This window comes from Coregonus clupeaformis, unplaced genomic scaffold, assembly GCF_020615455.1.
Source record: "Coregonus clupeaformis isolate EN_2021a unplaced genomic scaffold, ASM2061545v1 scaf0117, whole genome shotgun sequence".
NCBI lineage: Eukaryota > Metazoa > Chordata > Actinopteri > Salmoniformes > Salmonidae > Coregonus > Coregonus clupeaformis.
In genome coordinates this window covers 566164-588952 of record NW_025533572.1, presented here as the reverse complement: position 1 = coordinate 588952, position 22789 = coordinate 566164, and the positions used below count along the sequence as shown (strand labels likewise).

Here is a 22789-nt window from a genome sequence, read left to right as displayed (position 1 = left end):
CTGCCATAACACCCCACACTAGACTACTGCCATAACCCCCCACACTAGACTACTGCCATAACCCCCCACACTAGACTACTGCAACAATGTTTCCCCTGACATAACCCCCCACACTAGACTACTGCCATAACCCCTCACACTAGACTACTGCCATAACCCCCCACACTAGACTACTGCCATAACTCCCCATACTAGACTACTGCCATAACCCCCCACACTAGACTACTGCCATAACCCCCCACACTAGACTACTGCCATAACCCCTCACACTAGACTACTGCGTAACCCCCCACACTAGACTACTGCCATAACCCCCACACTAGACTACTGCCATAACACCCACACTAGACTACTGCCATAACCCCCCACACTAGACTACTGCCATAACCCCCCACACTAGACTACTGCAACACTGTTTCCCTGACATAACCCCCCCACACTAGACTACTGCAACACTGTTTCCCCTGACATAACCCCCCACACTAGACTACTGCCATAACCCCTCACACTAGACTACTGCCATAACCCCCACACTAGACTACTGCCATAACCCCTCACACTAGACTACTGCCATAAACCCCTCACACTAGACTACTGCCATAACCCCCCACACTAGACTACTGCCATAACCCCTCACACTAGACTACTGCCATAACCCCCCACACTAGACTACTGCCATAATCCCCCACACTAGACTACTGCCATAACCCCTCACACTAGACTACTGCCATAACCCCTCACACTAGACTACTGCCATAACCCCCACACCAGACTACTGCCATAACCCCCCACACTAGACTACTGCCATAACCCCCCACACTAGACTACTGCCATAACCCCCCACACTAGACTACTGCCATAACCCCCACACAAGACTACTGCCATAACCCCCCCACACTAGACTACTGCCATAACCCCTCACACTAGACTACTGCCATAACCCCTCACACTAGACTACTGCCATAACCCCTCACACTAGACTACTGCCATAACCCCTCACACCAGACTACTGCCATAACCCCTCACGCTAGACTACTGCCATAACCCCTCACACTAGACTACTGCAACACTGTTTCCCCTGCCATAACCCCTCACACTAGACTACTGCCATAACCCCCCACACTAGACTACTGCCATAACCCCTCACACTAGACTACTGCCATAACCCCCCACACTAGACTACTGCCATAAACCCCCCACACTAGACTACTGCAACAATGTTTCCCCTGACATAACCCCCCACACTAGACTACTGCCATAACCCCTCACACTAGACTACTGCCATAACCCCCCACACCAGACTACTGCCATAATCCCCCACACCAGACTACTGCCATAACCCCCCACACTAGACTACTGCCATAACCCCCCACACTAGACTACTGCCATAACCCCCTCACACTAGACTACTGCCATAACCCCTCACACTAGACTACTGCCATAACCCTCACACTAGACTACTGCCATAACCCCCCACACTAGACTACTGCCATAACCCCCCACACTAGACTACTGCCATAACCCCCCACACTAGACTACTGCCATAACCCCCCACACTAGACTACTGCCATAACCCCCCACATCAGACTACTGCCATAACCCCCCACACTAGACTACTGCCATAACCCCCCACACTAGACTACTGCCATAACCCCCCACACTAGACTACTGCCATAACCCCCCACACCAGACTACTGCCATAACCCCCACACTAGACTACTGCCATAACCCCCCCACACTAGACTACTGCCATAACCCCTCACACTAGACTACTGCCATAACCCCCCACACCAGACTACTGCCATAACCCCTCACACCAGACTACTGCCATAACCCCTCACACTAGACTACTGCCATAACCCCCACACTAGACTACTGCCATAACCCCCCCACACTAGACTACTGCCATAACCCCCCACACCAGACTACTGCCATAACCCCCCACACTAGACTACTGCCATAACCCCCCACACCAGACTACTGCCATAACCCCCCACACTAGACTACTGCCATAACCCCTCCCACTAGACTACTGCCATAACCCCCCACACTAGACTACTGCCATAACCCCTCACACTAGACTACTGCCATAACCCCCCACACTAGACTACTGCCATAACCCCCCACACTAGACTACTGCCATAACCCCCCACACTAGACTACTGCCATAACCCCCCCCACACTAGACTACTGCCATAACCCCCCACACTAGACTACTGCCATAACCCCTCCCACTAGACTACTGCCATAACCCCCCACACTAGACTACTGCAACACTGTTTCCCCTGACATAACCCCCCACACTAGACTACTGCCATAACCCCCCACACCAGACTACTGCCATAACCCCCCACACTAGACTACTGCCATAACCCCCCACACTAGACTACTGCCATAACCCCCCCACACTAGACTACTGCAACAATGTTTCCCCTGACATAACCCCCCCCACACTAGACTACTGCCATAACCCCTCACACTAGACTACTGCCATAACCCCCCCACACCAGACTACTGCCATAACCCCTCACACTAGACTACTGCCATAACCCCCCCCACACCAGACTACTGCCATAACCCCTCACACTAGACTACTGCCATAACCCCCCCACACTAGACTACTGCCATAACCCCCCACACTAGACTACTGCCATAACCCCCCACACTAGACTACTGCCATAACCCCCCACACCAGACTACTGCCATAACCCCCCACACCAGACTACTGCCATAACTCTCCACACTAGACTACTGCCATAACCCCCCACACTAGACTACTGCCATAACCCCTCACACTAGACTACTGCCATAACCCCCCACACCAGACTACTGCCATAACCCCTCACACCAGACTACTGCCATAACCCCTCACACTAGACTACTGCCATAACCCCCCACACTAGACTACTGCCATAACCCCCCACACTAGACTATTGCCATAACCCCCCACACCAGACTACTGCCATAACCCCCCACACTAGACTACTGCCATAACCCCCACACCAGACTACTGCCATAACCCCCCACACTAGACTACTGCCATAACCCCTCCCACTAGACTACTGCCATAACCCCCCACACTAGACTACTGCCATAACCCCCCCCACACTAGACTACTGCCATAACCCCCTCACACTAGACTACTGCCATAACCCCCCACACCAGACTACTGCCATAACCCCTCACACCAGACTACTGCCATAACCCCTCACACTAGACTACTGCCATAACCCCCCACACTAGACTACTGCCATAACCCCCCACACTAGACTACTGCCATAACCCCCCACACTAGACTACTGCCATAACCCCCCCACACCAGACTACTGCCATAACCCCCCACACTAGACTACTGCCATAACCCCCACACCAGACTACTGCCATAACCCCTCCCACTAGACTACTGCCATAACCCCTCCCACTAGACTACTGCCATAACCCCTCCCACCAGACTACTGCCATAACCCCTCCCCACCAGACTACTGCCATAACCCCCTCCCACCAGACTACTGCCATAACCCTCCACACTAGACTACTGCCATAACCCCCCACACTAGACTACTGCCATAACCCCTCCCACTAGACAACTGCCATAACCCCCACACTAGACTACTGCCATAACCCCCCACACTAGACTACTGCCATAACCCCTCCCACTAGACTACTGCCATAACCCCTCCCCACTAGACTACTGCCATAACCCCCCCCACTAGACTACTGCCATAACCCCCCCACTAGACTACTGCCATAACCCCCCACACTAGACTACTGCCATAACCCCTCACACTAGACTACTGCCATAACCCCCCACACCAGACTACTGCCATAACCCCCCACACTAGACTACTGCCATAACCCCTCCCACTAGACTACTGCCATAACCCCTCCCACTAGACTACTGCCATAACCCCTCCCACTAGACTACTGCAACACTGTTTCCCCTGACATAACTGTGTCAGACTTCTGTCACCCTCCCAGTACATGGTGTCAGAACTACTGTCACCCTCCCAGTACATGGTGTCAGAAACTACTGTCACCCTCCCAGTACATGGTGTCAGAAACGACTGTCACCCTCCCAGTACATGGTGTCAGAAACTACTGTCACCCTCCCAGTACATGGTGTCAGAAACGACTGTCACCCTCCCAGTACATGGTGTCAGAAACTACTGTCACCCTCCCAGTACATGTACACATGGATGTTGTGTCGTAGATATGTGGTGGTAGAGGAGGGGCCTGAGGACACACTTAATATGTTGTGAAATCTGTTATGAATGTATTATAATGTTTTTAAAATGTATAACTGCTTATGTATGCCAGTTAGGCTCCACACCGGTTGTAAAGCGGATTAATGTGCATCATTTTAAGAAGTTATTTGGCCAGTTTAGTTGTGATACAAACCTTATCAAAACATATAGGACTATGGGCTAGGCTACATGAGGTGTGGGACTATGAGTTGAAAAAAGTCGCAAAAAAAAGGAATGCATTGTTTCTTATCTTACACTGGGCATCATTCACAAGTGATAATATATAATTCACAAGTGATAGGCTAATATTGTCACCCATCAGACTATTCTTGATTTAATCTTGTCTTTACATATACTAAATAATATGTGTGAAATTAGTTTTGATTTAGAATGGACCATTATCATGCACCTGTCTCGAAACAGGGGCAGGGTAAAGAAATACATGTCATCTATGCACTTAAATAGCGAATGGAGGATGCTTTTCCCATGGTTCATTTTCATGCCAGCCAGGTAGGCTATACTCCTGTTGTAAAGATAAGCAATGTGCTTAATATTAGGAAAGTTGAGAAATAAATATAGTAGGCCTAGCCTATAGAAAGCTGATGGGATCCTCCTCTTTTTAATAGAGGCCATCACTCCGTTTTCTCACGCAATTGCATAGCCTATAGCAATGTTGCACAACATGAGCTCATGGGCTCTCATGAAGTGTTTGATCAGATCTTCAAATACATTTGCATTAGAGGGGCAATAGAGTGCTGAGTACCAGGCAGTTAGCTAGTTTGGTAGACTACTAATGACCATCAGCAGCATCAGAGCTTAGAGAAGCCTAATTACCGTAACTAAACGATCACGTGGAATTTGACTGCCATCATGACTCGTGACCGCCGGTGTGGCGGTAATACGGTCACCGTAACAGTCCTAGTCAGAACCACCTGGTAATATCAGGATGTAGGATGAAAAACTGTAAAAATATATGCACTCACTAACTGTAAGTCGCTCTGGATAAGAGCATCGGATAAATGACTAAAAATGTAAAAATGTAAAATGTAGGATGGGACATAAACCCAACAACTTCAATGACACATTTTTCTGAACAACATTTTTTTTTAAAAGTCTGTGAGAATACATTACATAGGATGAAGAAACAATACTCCAAGCCGCAGCGCCATACTACTTGTCAGACATAGAGAACTGATACTATATACTCGTTGCTGGGGTGGGATTGCCGTGGGGTTTGGGGGATCCGTGGGTGGCTTTTGACCATTTCTTTGGATTCCTCATGTCTAACTCATTGTTAGAAAAAACTTTGGTCCAAATTGTATGTTTTAGTACTATATTATTATTATTTTAATCCTATAAAAGATCGTACTTTTTGGAGAAATGTCCTCTGGTCTGATGAAACAAAAATATAACTGTTTGGACATAATGGCCATCGTTATGTTTGGAGGAAAAAGGGGGTGGCTTGCATGCCGAAGAACACCATCGCAAACGTGTAGCACGGGGGTGGCAGCATCATGCTGTGGGGGTGCTTTGCTGCAGGAGGGACTGGTGCACTTCACAGAATAGATGGCATCATGAGGAAGGAAAATTATGTGGATATATTGAAGCAACACCTCAAGACATCAGTCAGGAAGTTAAAGCTTGGTCGCAAATGGGTCTTCCAAATGGACAATGACCCCAAGCATACTTCCAAAGTTGTGGCAAAATGGCTTAAGGACAACAAAGTCAAGGTATTGGAGTGGCCATCACAAAGCCCTGACCTCAATCCTATAGAACATTTGTGGGCAGAACTGAAAAAGCGTGTGTGAGCAAGGAGGCCTACAAACCTGACTGTTACCCCAGCTCTGTCAGGAGGAATGGGCCAAAATTCACCCAACTTATTGTGGGAAGCTTGTGGAAGGCTACCCGAAACGTTTGACCCAAGTTAAACAATTTAAAGGCAATGCTACCAAATACTAATTGAGTGTATGTAAACTTCTGACCCACTGGGAATGTGATGAAAGAAATAAAAGCTGAAATAAATCATTCTCTACTATTATTCTGACATTTCACATTCTTAAAATAAAGTGGTGATCCTAACTGACCTAAGACAGGGAATTTTTACTAGGATTAAATGTCAGGAATTGTGAAAAAACTGAGTTTAAATGTATTTGGCTAAGGTGTACGTAAACTTCCGACTTCAACTGTATGTGTTGTGATAATTAAGTTGTTTGCTCTATAACCTGTTAATTCATATGCCTTGACACCGTGATATAATAATAAATAATATGCCATTTAGCAGACGCTTTTATCCAAAGCGACTTACAATCATCATGTGTGCATACATTTTTACGTATGGGTGGTCCCGGGGATCGAACCCACTACCCTGGCGTTACAAGCGCCGTGCTCTACCAGCTGAGCTACAGAGGACATATAGGCCTAAAGGCCGAGACAATAAGAAGACACAGTGGCAGAATTAATTCAACCACACCTTTGTTTCATCACAACACCGGAGAGCAACATCTGTCTGGTGGAGTCCATAAAGCATATTGTATGTAACAAACAGTTAGATGACCTACAGAATGGTCAGGCAAGTTCATGTTTCAGACGTTTTCGGACCACTAAACAACTATTGATTTAGAACCACAGAGAGTTGCAACAGGAGCTGCCTCCACTATTCCAGCACCATTTCAACATCATCAAATCACCGCTATGCTTAGTCTAATACAGTGACAACTAAAAGATACCAAAAACTATTTAGTCCAATCAACGTAAGCTAAATATGATGTGGCTGACCATGGTACCGGTCAGCCACATACTACTCCTGAGTGGCGCAGTGGTCTAAGGCAACTGTGCCACTAAAGATCCTGGTTCGAATCCAGGCTCTGTCGCCGCCGGCCGTGACCGGGAGACTCATGGGCGGCGCACAATTGGCCCAGCGTTGTCCAGGGTAGGGGAGGGAATGGCCGGCAGGGATGTAGCTCAGTTGATAGAGCATAGCGTTTGCAACGCCAGGGTTGTGGGTTCGATTCCCACGGGGGGCCAGTATAAAAAAAATATCTATTCACTAACTGTAAGTCGCTCTGGATAAGAGCGTCTGCTAAATGACTAAAATGTAAATGTACTTTTTTTTTAAATGTACCGATTGCTGTGTGTGTCTGTGTCTGTGTCTGTGTGTGCGTGCAAGTAGAAAAACATGTTGATTCACCCTACTTGTAGAGAAACGCTAATACCTCTCTTTCATGTTGACGAAACGGTCTATGAATCTGTCATACAGTACATGCTTTTATTTTTTGTTGTCCTAGGCTTCCTGGCTAAAATGCTTGCTCACTAGGCTAACTTCCTTTCATGGGCAACGTTAGCTAGTTAACATTAGCCTTCTACATCTAGCTACACATTGAACTTCCATCCTCTCAGGTCAGGGGCACAATGTATGGATTAATGGTTAAATCAGAATCACCTTTATAATCAATGGCCAGTACGGGGAATTAAGTAAAACCACAAGTCCAAATCCCTATCTCTGTCAATAATGACTTTTGGCTTGTGATGTGATGTGATTGGTCTGAAGCCAAATCCAACCTGGCTTCCCTTGACACTTTGTTTTGGTGTGGCAGGACCTCACTCAGCTTAACTGTGTTTTATTTCATACTTTTTTATCAAAAAAACCTTGTACAGCTCGCTGGCTTCACTTGCATTCAATGCTACGGGCGGCAACATACTGAGACAGAGGGGCGCTGTTTCGTTTCTCCGGTGAGATACATTCAGCCTAATGAAGGACATTTATGAAATACAGAGACAAAATTATTTTGTCTGTTGTTTTCTTGGTAAATGTTTGGTGGAAGCCTGGCTTCCCTTGGCATGCATGAATACACGCCACTGCGGACGATGGACTATTTGGCATAGCGAGGACATCACTACCTGATCCGCTTGAATAATACAAAACAGTAGCTAGCAAGATGAAGAGCACCGAGGTCATTTTTAATGAGTGGCTAGTTTGCGTCAACTACCTTCAATAAAACCACTGCAAAGGTTTAGCCTGAAAACTTTGGTTTCGAATCACAACATTCTGTCTGTTTTTTTTTTTTCCCTGATCAAAGTTGCCAAAAGAGTCATTGAAACCAGACCCTAGTCACTGTTGCCTAGTCACTGTTGCCTAGTCACTGTTGCCTAGTCACTGTTGCCTAGTCACTGTTGCCTCGGGTCGGGTTATCGAGACGGAGTAAGAGGAGAGCAATTGGGAAAGAGCACAGTTAGAAAGATATGGCATATAGAAGCAAACCGGATGGACATCATGAAAATGACCGGAGAGGTTGAGAGTAGAGGAAGTTTCAGGAGCAAAAAAAATTATAATAATGTTAAAAAAATTAAAAAATATATATATAATAGATTTATTGTAAAATTAACTCTGTCCATAAGGTGTAGATAGTAAGTATAGACTGGAAGTAGAGGCCTGGGCATTGTTGTTCACTAATTTACTCCAAGTAGGGAAAGGATGGTGGGGTTGAAAAGTAATAAAGGGGAGTATATACAGTGGGGAAAAAAGTATTTAGTCAGCCACCAATTGTGCAAGTTCTCCCACTTAAAAAGATGAGAGAGGCCTGTAATTTTCATCATAGGTACACGTCAACTATGACAGACAAATTGAGGAAAAGAAATCAAGAAAATCACATTGTAGGATTTTTAATGAATTTATTTGCAAATTATGGTAGAAAATAAGTATTTGGTCACCTACAAACAAGCAAGATTTCTGGCTCTCACAGACCTGTAACTTCTTCTTTAAGAGGCTCCTCTGTCCTCCACTCGTTACCTATATTAATGGCACCTGTTTGAACTTGTTATCAGTATAAAAGACACCTGTCCACAACCTCAAACAGTCACACTCCAAACTCCACTATGGCCAAGACCAAAGAGCTGTCAAAGGACACCAGAAACAAAATTGTAGACCTGCACCAGGCTGGGAAGACTGAATATGCAATAGGTAAGCAGCTTGGTTTGAAGAAATCAACTGTGGGAGCAATTATTAGGAAATGGAAGACATACAAGACCACTGATAATCTCCCTCGATCTAGGGCTCCACGCAAGATCTCACCCCGTGGGGTCAAAATGATCACAAGAACGGTGAGCAAAAATCCCAGAACCACACGGGGGGACCTAGTGAATGACCTGCAGAGAGCTGGGACCAAAGTAACAAAGCCTACCATCAGTAACACACTACGCCGCCAGGGACTCAAATCCTGCAGTGCCAGACGTGTCCCCCTGCTTAAGCCAGTACATGTCCAGGCCTGTCTGAAGTTTGCTAGAGTGCATTTGGATGATCCAGAAGAGGATTGGGAGAATGTCATATGGTCAGATGAAACCAAAATAGAACTTTTTGGTAAGAACTCAACTCGGTCGTGTTTGGAGGACAAAGAATGCCGAGTTGCATCCAAAGAACACCATACCTACTGTGAAGCATGGGGAGTGGAAACATCATGCTTTGGGGCTGTTTTTCTGCAAAGGGACCAGGACGACTGATCCGTGTAAAGGAAAGAATGAATGGGGCCATGTATCGTGAGATTTTGAGTGAAAACCTGAAACGTGGCTGGGTCTTTCAGCATGACAATGATCCCAAACACCGCCCGGGCAACGAAGGAGTGGCTTCGTAAGAAGCATTTCAAGGTCCTGGAGTGGCCTAGCCAGTCTCCAGATCTCAACCCCATAGAAAATCTTTGGAGGGAGTTGAAAGTCCGTGTTGCCCAGCGACAGCCCCAAAACATCACTGCTCTAGAGGAGATCTGCATGGAGGAATGGGCCAAAATACCAGCAACAGTGTGTGAAAACCTTGTGAAGACTTACAGAAAACGTTTGACCTGTGTCATTGCCAACAAAGGGTATATAACAAAGTATTGAGAAACTTTTGTTATTGACCAAATACTTATTTTCCACCATAATTTGCAAATAAATTCATAAAAAATCCTACAATGTGATTTTCTGGAATTTCTTTTCTCATTTTGTCTGTCATAGTTGATGTGTACCTATGATGAAGATTACAGGCCTCTCATCTTTTTAAGTGGGAGAACTTGCACAATTGGTGGCTGACTAAATACTTTTTTTCCCCACTGTATATAAAAAAAAAACATGGGGGATTGGAAGTGATGCAGACAATTACATTGATAGAAGATACAATCTATCTGCAATATTAAGCTGATCCATTCCCCCCCCCAAAAAAAACAAAAAAACAAAAAGAGGAGAGCAATCAGACCATTATTGCATGTTGTCTTGGTGTGTGTGCATGCGTGTGTGTGTGTGCGTGTGTGCATGCGTGTGCGTGCATGTCCTACCTGGAAGTGTTGGTGACCTGGTACAGCTCTGTGGGGGAACTCAGGGAGGAACATGGATATGAAGCCAGGTAGACTCCACTCTGCTCTCAGTCTATCAGGCCCTCCTACTCCTCCTGCCCCCAACACCTGGTCCGGGATAGGCGGGGCCTTGTCTCTGATCATCCTCCGGTGGCCGAGCCGCAGGGTGGGAGGGGCCAGGCGACAGAGGCTGGCAGGGATGGACAGACCAACCGAGGAAAATAAGCCTCTCCATCCTGAAGAACACTGAGCCTCCTCTCTTCCCCCGGACCCTGCTGGGGGTATCTGTGGAGGGGTGGAGAGAGGAGGAGGGGGGTAGGTATGAGGAGGATAGACATAGAATCAATTCCAAACAGCCCTAAAAAACTAAAAAAAACATTGTGAAGTGGTGATCCCACTGGCTATAAGGTGAATGCATAGTGGTGATCCCACTGGCTATAAGGTGAAGGCACCTATTTGTAAGTCGCTCTGGATAAGAGCGTCTGCTAAATGACGTAAATGGTCCTGACCCCAAGAGCCTTTCTATAGATCTGACAGGATGGCTATATTTTTTCTCTCTCTCTCTCTCTCTGACATCATTAGTGTCTAATTGGTTCAGAGTTGTCTGTCTGCATCACATCCCGTGGGCGTCCTGGGGCTATCAGGACACGCATTAAAGATCCAATGCAGCCATTTTTTTTTACTCAATATCAAATCATTTCTGGGTAACAATTAAGTACCTTACTGTGATTGTTTTACATTAAAAAAGGTCAAAAAGAAACAAACAATTGTTAATAGTAGGGAAGTGAAATGACTGGGCTGCACAGTCACTATGGGGAGATCATTCTAGAGCGCCCGTTTAAATTGTGCATAACAGCGTTTTTAAAATCTCTAAAATGGTTAAACTAGTTAGAAATGACTGTCATTATTGTACAAATCAGTAGAGTTTGCTTCATTTACTATCATCCTAAATTGCCATATCTAATGAATGTATATTACACTGCTTTCCATGATGTGGCCAGTTTGTGTTACTGCATCACAAGCTGACGTTTTGACCCCTTGGATTTGGGGGGAATTACACGTCCTTTTGACCTCAGATCGGTGATGTTAGTATAGAAGTTATAGTCAACACGATGACATGATCAATTGCTTAAAACAGATCAATATCTTTGGTTTTGTACTGCTGATTTTATCATATGCGCTGGGGGTCACACGACGCCAGGACAGCGGAGTCACTCACCACCTTCCGGAGGCATTTGAAACCCCACCTCTTTAAGGAATACCTGGGATAGGATAAAGTAATCCTTCTAACCCCCCCCCCCCCCCCAAAAATTGTAAAGTGGTTATCCCACTGGCTATAGGGTGAACGCACCAATTGGTGAGTCGCTCTGGATAAGAGTGTCTGCTAAATGACGTAAATGTGCCCTTGAGCAAGGCACTTAACCCTAATTGCTCCTGTAAGTCGCTCTGGATAAGAGCGTCTGCTAAATGACTAAAATGTAAATGTAAATGTCACAGGACTTAGAACGCAGCTATCATTTCCTTTCTCAAATGGCACGAATAATTCGGGGCGGTCTCTCGCTGGCCAACATTTGTCACTGTTTATATCCTATGGTGGGTCGTGATTTGTTGAAGTTAAAGGAAAGTGATAGATAAATTATATAAGTTAAATGACTAAAAGTTCAAAACAACCACCCAATTGTGTTCTCTTGTAGTTAGGCAAGCAGAAGTGCAAACGTTGACACCAATAACAGGAGACCGGTTTCAAAAACAGATGTCCCCACACCGGGAGGGGGAGAGGCTTGCAGAATATTGTGAGAATGCGATAACTATGTATGGGAATAGTGAAAAAATGCAGCCTGCCTGAGCAAGGAGTAGCCTATGATGTGTGTGTGAGTATGAAAAGACTGTGCACCCATTTTGGGGCAGAGCGCTCTCTGAATAAAGACCTGATAATTGTAAGCTGGGAGAGTCTGTTTATTAGAGATTTAAAACCTCTGGGATACAGATGGAAAACCTCTGGGATCCAGATGGAAAACCTCTGGGATCCAGATGGAAAACCTCTGGGATCCAGATGGAAAACCTCTGGGATCCAGATGGAAAACCTCTGGGATCCAGATGGAAAACCTCTGGGATCCAGATGGAAAACCTCTGGGATCCAGATGGAAAACCTCTGGGATCCAGATGGAAAACCTCTGGGATCCAGATGGAAAACCTCTGGGATCCAGATGGAAAACCTCTGGGATCCAGATGGAAAACCTCTGGGATCCAGATGGAAAACCTCTGGGATCCAGATGGAAAACCTCTGGGATACAGATGGAAAACCTCTGGGATACAGATGGAAAACCTCTGGGATACAGATGGAAAACCTCTGGGATACAGATGGAAAACCTCTGGGATACAGATGGAAAACCTCTGGGATACAGATGGAAAACCTCTGGGATACAGATGGAAACCTCTGGGATACAGATGGAAACCTCTGGGATACAGATGGAAACCTCTGGGATACAGATGGAAACCTCTGGGATACAGATGGAAACCTCTGGGATACAGATGGAAAACCTCTGGGATACAGATGGAGCAGATGGAGTAATATAAGAGTTCAGTTTGAAACACTGATACAGAAATTCTGGTGACAGAAAGATTCACCGATTTTTAATGTTATATTGTTTTTGTGCATCTCTGAGCGATGTTCTATCAATTCCCAGGGTCAATTCATGTTTTCATGTGTATCGGAGCTATTGCCGTTCAAGGAGGAAGAAATTCGACTGGTATGAAGTTCCATTGCGATAAAGCCGCTCTCACTACACTGGAAGTTAATAGGAATACGACTTTTAGATCGCGAAAACTTCTATAATACATGTCAGATTTCAACACTGGCCGATGGCATAATGCGAGAGGTTCTCTCTCGAAATGAGCCATTGATCATATTTTTGCAATATTCCCACCTCGAGAAATGTGTAATTTAACAGAGGGTCTAACACATTCCTCCTATTTGTCTGCCTCTTCAGTCCAGGGTGTATTGCATGGTGCCGTTGCATGGTGCCGTTGCATGGTGCCGTTGCATGGTGCCGTTGTGAATGGCCGTCAGACTCCACTCTGCGAGGTACATCGATCTGCAGGTTGAACATGGTGAGATTGTAGACTCCTAAATTGATAGTGCAGTTTGTTTATGCGATTTTACAGCTAACTAGCTACTTCACATGCTGATATTGTCTTTGGTATTATTGTGTGTAGCTACGTTTGCTAGTTTGCTAGCTAGCTAGCCAGCGCATAGAGAAAACATTGCATGGTGGGTTTTGTAGCCGACTTGAGCTGCAACAGATAAAGAACAGAGTAGCACGTTGCTACCAACCTTATAATAATGACAAAATTGAACATTTGTTCACAAAAAATATTGTTCTCACATATTAGTGTTATTTAATACTGTAAATTATAGGAATTAGTGGTTTTGGGTGGATCTTTCCTTTAACTAACAGAAAAAGTGCTTTGTTCCCTTTTTCTTGATGGCAGCCTAACAAAATGTACATCCGCATTCCAAAATATAGATTGACATTTACATGTTAGCCATTTAGCAGACGCTGTTATCCAGAGCAACTTACAGTTAGTGCATTTATCTTAAGATAGCTAGGTGGGACAAGCCAATATCAAAGTCATAGTAACTACATTTTTCCTCAATAAAGTAGCTATCAGCAAAGTCAGTGCTAGAAATAAAAATAAATGGAGGTAGTGTTAGCGGTAGCGTTACGAGGTAGTGGTAGTCCCCTGTAGCTCAGTTGGTAGAGCATGGTGCTTGCAACGCCAGGGTTGTGGGTTCGTTTCCCATGGGGGGCCAGTATGAAAAATATATGCACTCACTAACTGTAAGTCGCTCTGGATAAGAGCGTCTGCTAAATGACTAAAATGTAAATGGTAGTGTTAGAAGTAGCGGTAGCATTAGTGGTAGTGTTAGTGTTAGTGGTAGCGGTAGCATTAGAGGTAGAGGTAGTGTTATCATTAGCGGTAGTGTTAGCAGTAGCATTAGAGGTAGTGTTAGCGGTAGCATTAGAGGTAGTGTTAGCGGTAGCATTAGTATTAGTGTTAGCGGTAGCATTAGAGGTAGTGGTAGTGGTGTTGTTAGCGGTAGCATTAGAGCTAGCATTAGTGGTAGTGTTAGCGGTAGCATTAGTGGTAGTGTTAGCATTAGTGTTAGCGGTAGCATTAGATGTAGTGGTAGCGTTAGTGTTAGCGGTAGCATTAGAGGTAGTGGTAGTGTTAGCGGTAGCATTAGAGGTAGTGGTAGTGTTAGCGGTAGCATTAGAGGTAGTGGTAGTGTTAGCGTTAGTGTTAGCGGTAGCATTAGAGGTAGGGGTAGTGTTAGCGTTAGTGTTAGCAGTAGCATTAGAGCTAGTGGTAGTGTTAGCGGTAGCATTAGAGGTAGTGTTAGCAGTAGCATTAGAGGTAGTAGTAGCGGTAGCATTAGAGGTAGTGGTGGTGTTAGCGGTAGCATTAGTGTTAGCGGTAGCATTAGTGTTAGCGGTAGCATTAGAGGTAGTGGTGGTGTTAGCAGTAGCGTGTTAGTTCACGAAAGGCATTCTTTTTTCCTTCTTTCTTTTGGGGGGGCTATGAGAAGTGTGCGCGAGGGGGGTGAGAATGGGGTGAGAAGGGGGGATGCTGTGGGATTATTTAAGATACTCTTTGAAGAGGTAGGGTTTCAGATGTTTTCGGAAGATGTGCAGGGACTCTGCTGTCCTAGCTTCAGGGGGAAGCTGGTTCCACCATTGGGGTGCCAGGACAGAGGAGCTTGGACTGGGCTGAGCGGGAGCTGGCCTCCCGTAGGGGTGGGAGGGCCCAGAGACCTGAGGTGACAGAAAGGAGTACTCGGGTTGGGGTGTAGGGTTTGAGCATAGCCTGAAGGAAGGGAGGATTAGAATTAGGACCTGCGCCGCTTCCTGTGTGAGGTAGGGTCGTACTCTACGGATGTTGTAGAGCATGAACCAGCAGGAGCAAGTCACAGCTTTGATGTTTGCTGAGAATGACACGGTGTTGTACAGGGGTCACACCAAGGGCCTTTACACTCTGGGAGGGGGACACCGTGGAGTTGTCAACCATGATGGAGAGGTCTTTACACTCTGGGAGGGGGACACCGTGGAGCTGTCAACCATGATGGAGAGGCCTTTACACTCTGGGAGGGGGACACCGTGGAGCTGTCAACCATGATGGAGAGGCCTTTACACTCTGGGAGGGGGACACCGTGGAGCTGTCAACCATGATGGAGAGGTCTTTACACTCTGGGAGGGGGACACCGTGGAGTAGTCAACCATGATGGAGAGGTCTTTACACTCTGGGAGGGGGACACCGTGGAGCTGTCAACCATGATGGAGAGGCCTTCCCTGGGAGGGGGACACCGTGGAGTAGTCAACCATGATGGAGAGGTCTTTACACTCTGGGAGGGGGACACCGTGGAGTTGTCAACCATGATGGAGAGGTCTTTACACTCTGGGAGGGGGACACCGTGGAGCTGTCAACCATGATGGAGAGGCCTTCCCTGGGAGGGGGACACCGTGGAGTAGTCAACCATGATGGAGAGGCCTTTACACTCTGGGAGGGGGACACCGTGGAGTAGTCAACCATGATGGAGAGGCCTTTACACTCTGGGAGGGGGACACCGTGGAGTAGTCAACCATGATGGAGAGGCCTTTACACTCTGGGAGGGGGACACCGTGGAGTAGTCAACCATGATGGAGAGGCCTTTACACTCTGGGAGGGGGACACCGTGGAGCTGTCAACCATGATGGAGAGGCCTTTACACTCTGGGAGGGGGACACCGTGGAGCTGTCAACCATGATGGAGAGGCCTTTACACTCTGGGAGGGGGACACCGTGGAGCTGTCAACCATGATGGAGAGGCCTTCCCTGGGAGGGGGACACCGTGGAGTAGTCAACCATGATGGAGAGGCCTTTACACTCTGGGAGGGGGACACCGTGGAGCTGTCAACCATGATGGAGAGGCCTTTACACTCTGGGAGGGGGACACCGTGGAGCTGTCAACCATGATGGAGAGGCCTTCCCTGGGAGGGGGACACCGTGGAGTAGTCAACCATGATGGAGAGGCCTTTACACTCTGGGAGGGGGACACCGTGGAGTAGTCAACCATGATGGAGAGGCCTTTACACTCTGGGAGGGGGGACACCGTGGAGCTGTCAACCATGATGGAGAGGTCTTTACACTCTGGGAGGGGGACACCGTGGAGCTGTCAACCATGATGGAGAGGTCTTTACACTCTGGGAGGGGGACACCGTGGAGTAGTCAACCATGATGGAGAGGCCTTTACACTCTGGGAGGGGGACACCGTGGAGTAGTCAACCATGATGGAGAGGCCTTTACACTCTGGGAGGGGGACACCGTGGAGCTGTCAACCATGATGGAGAGGCCTTCCCTGGGAGGGGGACACCGTGGAGCTGTCAACCATGATGGAGAGGCCTTTACACTCTGGGAGGGGGACACCGTGGAGCTGTCAACCATGATGGAGAGGCCTTCCCTGGGAGGGGGACACCGTGGAGCTGTCAACCATGATGGAGAGGTCTTTACACTCTGGGAGGGGGACACCGTGGAGCTGTCAACCATGATGGAGAGGTCTTTACACTCTGGGAGGGGGACACCGTGGAGCTGTCAACCATGATGGAGAGGTCTTTACACTCTGGGAGGGGGACACCGTGGAGCTGTCAACCATGATGGAGAGGTCTTTACACTCTGGGAGGGGGACACCGTGGAGCTGTCAACCATGATGGAGAGGCCTTTACACTCTGGGAGGGGGACACCGTGGAGCTGTCAACCATGATGGAGAGGTCTTTACACTCTGGGAGGGGGACACCGTGGAGTAGTCAACCATGATGGAGAGGTCTTTACACTCTGGGAGGGGGACACCGTGGAGTTGTCAACCATGATGGAGAGGCCTTTACACTCTGGGAGGGGGACACCGTGGAGTAGTCAACCATGATGGAGAGGTCTTTACACTCTGGGAGGGGGACACCGTGGAGCTGTCAACCATGATGGAGAGGTCTTTACACTCTGGGAGGGGGACACCGTGGAGCTGTCAACCATGATGGAGAGGTCTTTACACTCTGGGAGGGGGGACACCGTGGAGCTGTCAACCATGATGGAGAGGCCTTTACACTCTGGGAGGGGGGACACCGTGGAGCTGTCAACCATGATGGAGAGGTCTTTACACTCTGGGAGGGGGGACACCGTGGAGTAGTCAACCATGATGGAGAGGTCTTTACACTCTGGGAGGGGGGAACCGTGAGCTGTCAACCATGATGGAGAGGCCTTTACACTCTGGGAGGGGGACACCGTGGAGCTGTCAACCATGATGGAGAGGCCTTTACACTCTGGGAGGGGGACACCGTGGAGTTGTCGACCATGATGGAGAGGTCTTTACACTCTGGGAGGGGGACACCGTGGAGCTGTCAACCATGATGGAGAGGCCTTTACACTCTGGGAGGGGGACACCGTGGAGTTGTCAACCATGATGGAGAGGCCTTTACACTCTGGGAGGGGGACACCGTGGAGTTGTCAACCATGATGGAGAGGTCTTTACACTCTGGGAGGGGGACACCGTGGAGCTGTCAACCATGATGGAGAGGCCTTCCCTGGGAGGGGGGACACCGTGGAGTAGTCAACCATGATGGAGAGGTCTTTACACTCTGGGAGGGGGGACACCGTGGAGCTGTCAACCATGATGGAGAGGCCTTCCCTGGGAGGGGGACACCGTGGAGTAGTCAACCATGATGGAGAGGCCTTTACACTCTGGGAGGGGGGACACCGTGGAGTAGTCAACCATGATGGAGAGGCCTTTACACTCTGGGAGGGGGGACACCGTGGAGTAGTCAACCATGATGGAGAGGCCTTTACACTCTGGGAGGGGGGACACCATGGAGTAGTCAACCATGATGGAGAGGCCTTTACACTCTGGGAGGGGGACACCGTGGAGCTGTCAACCATGATGGAGAGGCCTTTACACTCTGGGAGGGGGACACCGTGGAGCTGTCAACCATGATGGAGAGGCCTTTACACTCTGGGAGGGGGACACCGTGGAGCTGTCAACCATGATGGAGAGGCCTTCCCTGGGAGGGGGACACCGTGGAGTAGTCAACCATGATGGAGAGGCCTTTACACTCTGGGAGGGGGACACCGTGGAGCTGTCAACCATGATGGAGAGGCCTTTACACTCTGGGAGGGGGACACCGTGGAGTAGTCAACCATGATGGAGAGGCCTTTACACTCTGGGAGGGGGACACCGTGGAGTAGTCAACCATGATGGAGAGGCCTTTACACTCTGGGAGGGGGACACCGTGGAGCTGTCAACCATGATGGAGAGGCCTTCCCTGGGAGGGGGACACCGTGGAGTAGTCAACCATGATGGAGAGGCCTTTACACTCTGGGAGGGGGACACCATGGAGCTGTCAACCATGATGGAGAGGTCTTTACACTCTGGGAGGGGGACACCGTGGAGCTGTCAACCATGATGGAGAGGTCTTTACACTCTGGGAGGGGGACACCGTGGAGCTGTCAACCATGATGGAGAGGTCTTTACACTCTGGGAGGGGGGACACCGGTGAGTAGTCAACCATGATGGAGAGGTCTTTACACTCTGGGAGGGGGACACCGTGGAGCTGTCAACCATGATGGAGAGGTCTTTACACTCTGGGAGGGGGGACACCGTGGAGCTGTCAACCATGATGGAGAGGCCTTTACACTCTGGGAGGGGGACACCGTGGAGCTGTCAACCATGATGGAGAGGCCTTCCCTGGGAGGGGGACACCGTGGAGCTGTCAACCATGATGGAGAGGTCTTTACACTCTGGGAGGGGGACACCGTGGAGCTGAACCATGATGGAGAGGTCTTTACACTCTGGGAGGGGGACACCGTGGAGCTGTCAACCATGATGGAGAGGTCTTTACACTCTGGGAGGGGGACACCGTGGAGCTGTCAACCATGATGGAGAGGCCTTTACACTCTGGGAGGGGGACACCGTGGAGTAGTCAACCATGATGGAGAGGCCTTTACACTCTGGGAGGGGGACACCGTGGAGTAGTCAACCATGATGGAGAGGTCTTTACACTCTGGGAGGGGGACACCGTGGAGTAGTCAACCATGATGGAGAGGTCTTTGAGCGAGCAGGCCTTCCCCAGGAGGAAGAGCAGCTCCGTTTTGTTGAGGTTGAGCTTGCGGTGAGGGGCTGACATCCAAGCTGAGATATCTGCCAGGTACGCAGAGATGCGTGTCACCACCTGGGTGTCAGAAGAGGGGAAGGAGAAAAGTAGTTGAGTGTCGTCCGCATAGCAATGATAGGAGAGACCATGTGAGGATATGATGGAGCTGAGTGACTTGGTGTATAGAGAGAAGAGGAGAGGGCCTAGAACCGAGCCCTGGGGGACACCAGTAGTGAGAGTACGTGGTGCAGACACAGATCCTCTCCACGTCACCTGGTAGGAGCGGCCTGCCAGGTAGGATGCATGCCTCCTACAAGTTCTCATCTAACCAACCATGTATAGGTTAGTTTCCGTGTAAGTTTCCGTGTGGCCTTTGAATAGTGTTAGTTTAAACAGCACTACACCCCAAACGTTTGCCCCGTTCTATTGATTGCAGCATGATATCGATGGAAGTGATTAACAAAACATTACACTTACCGCGTTGTCGAAACCCACTTGAATCAAAATGCAACACTTCAAAATGCAGCTAGCCGTCTTCTACAAGTTGTTCTCTAACCAGGTGATGTACACATTATTCCCAGATTCTGTGTGGTTTTTGAGCTGTGTCAGTTTTAACAGGACGTGCGACCTCATCTCCCGCGCAATGAGTGATTAACAAAACAGTGTTGCGTTTCTCTTTCTGTTTTGGTGACCCCCCCGTATCAAAATGTAACATTCCAAAATGTAGCAGGCTGTTCTGCAGATCTCCAGTTTCCATGTGGTTTTTGAGTTGTGGTAGTTTCAACAACGCATATCCCCCCGCTAATCGATGAGGAACTTATTGCCACTTGTCAAAACAACAGGGTTTTTGGTGTGTGTGCAGTTTATAAAGGTGCTCGTTTACAAAAATGAAAGTAATATGATTACTATTGTTGCACATGTATGTGTAGATAGTAAATTGTATGTTTAGGTTTTCAATATAATCACGACTATTTCTGCATATTGATTATTAATTTGACCCTTTAAACAGTGTTTTGACCTTGGGCTATTTATTAATGTTAATATTAAATTAATGCAATAAAATGCAAATTAATTACTTAAAAATCACACAATGTGATTTTCTGGATTTTTGTTTTAGATTCCGTCTCTCACAGTTGAAGTGTACCTATGATAAAAATGACAGACCTCTACATGCTTTGTAAGTAGGAAAACCTGCAAAATCGGCAGTGTATCAAATACTTGTTCTCCCCACTGTATATAAACACAGGAAAATCACAGTTCACTGCACAGACAGACAGAGAGAGAGAGAGAGAGGAGAGAGAGAGTGAGGGAGAGAGAGAGAGAGAGAGAGAGAGAGAAGAGAGAGAGAAGAGAGAGAGAGAGAGAGAGAGAGAGAGTGAGGAGAGAGAGAGAGAGAGAGAGAGAGAGAGAGAGAGAGAGAGAGAAGAGAGAGAGAGAGAGAGAGAGAGAGAGTGAGGAGAGAGAGAGAGAGACAGAGAGAGAGAGAGAGAGAGGAGAGAGAGAGAGAGACAGAGAGAGAGAGAGTGAGGGAGAGAGAGAGAGAGAGAGAGAGAGAGAGAGAGAGAGAGAGAGAGAGAGAGAGAGAGAGAGAGAGAGAGAGAGAGAGAGAGAGAGAGAGAGAGAGAGAGAGAGAGAGAGAGACTGTACAACAGATCAATGTAGGCCAAGCGTTCTTTCTGCCATTAAACGTCCCAACGCCTCACTACCCAGCAGCCTAACTTGGTGAGTGTATCGTAGCGCGTTACAGTTGTATGTTCATTCATGCATCGTGTCAGTATTGTCATCTGTGGAGAACAGAGCCATCGTCCACCAAGAACAGGGCCACAGGGCCACATACTGCACTGTAGTTTTATCACAAAATTACTGGGACGGCTGCATCTGAAATAACACTCCTAGTTAATATACTACATAACATAGGATAATATTGTAAGATTATATGGACAGATCCTAGATCAACATGCACTGAGAGTGAGACAGTAGGAGTAGCTATATGAGCTGGTCTCTTCTGTTTAATGAAGAAGTTAGTTAAACCCCAACAACGCTCACTGATACTGAGGCAGTCATAGTCAGAGAAGTTTCAGCGTCAAGGACGGCCAGGGAATCCACAAACGTGCGTCAAACCCCCGCAGCGGTGTACCTGTCGCCCACTACCTGAGAGAGAGAGAGAGGAAGAGCCCTGTTATCTCACCTTGCTGACTTTACTGGCGTCTGCCCCCATCTGGTCTGTCTCTCTCAGCTTGTTGTCATGCACCACGACCACGACACTACTCCTTCATCATCATCCTCCTCATCCCAACTCAAACATCGTCCCATCCGCTTCCACTATGCGCTACACACACCCCTCACTCACACACACGGATTCTCTGCAACCCGGCGACTACACTATGCTCGGCCCTCGGTAGTAAAACATTAGAAGCTAGTCCTTCCTAAAGTCTTCCACCATGTCGTCGTCAGCAGCAGACATGGCGACATAAACAAGATAATCCCTTCTGTAGGACACGTCACCCCCTACACCCGCCCACATGTCACTTGTCCAATCAGACTGGGAGCTGGCAGCGTTACACCCGCCTCCTCCTCGCTCCCCAGCCCCGCCCTCTCAAAGGAGATTCTCCAACTGTCCTTATAAACTCGTGCATTTTTTTTATAAATACAGAGAAAACACAGTAAAGACAATTTACCAACGTGATAAAAATTAATCTTCTGTTGTTCAGCTGTTAATGTAATGTAGTTGGCAGATGAATTTGAATCTGGCCCTTCATTGGACACTGTGTTAACAAACCTCCAAACGAGCTTCAATGCCATACAACACTCCTTCAGTAGCCTCCAACTGCTCTTAAACACTAGTAAAACTAAATGCATGCTCTTCAATCGAACGCTGCTGGCATCCGCCCACCCGACTAGAATCACTACTCTCGACGGGTCTGACCTAGAGTATGTGGACAACTACAAATACCTAGGTGTCCTCCTTCCAGACTCACATTAAGCATCTCCAATCAAAAGTTAGATCTAGAATCGGCTTCCTATTTCGCAACAAAGCCTCCTTCACTCATGCTGCC

At 47.9% G+C, this 22789-nt stretch overlaps 1 protein-coding gene across 1 annotated transcript in view; it reads right to left on the bottom strand.

Annotated features, from left to right (window-relative positions):
• LOC123483458 (ribosomal protein S6 kinase-related protein-like) overlaps positions 1 to 21951 on the bottom strand; it is an 80462-nt gene extending 58511 nt beyond the window's left edge. The window contains exons 1-2 of the mRNA XM_045213512.1: positions 21922 to 21951; positions 10544 to 10846 (exon numbers count right to left, since the gene is read on the bottom strand). Coding sequence (XP_045069447.1) covers positions 10544 to 10846; positions 21922 to 21951 — 333 coding nt within the window. The remainder of the gene's footprint in view (positions 1 to 10543; positions 10847 to 21921) is intronic.
• Positions 21952 to 22789: the final 838 nt, after the last annotated feature.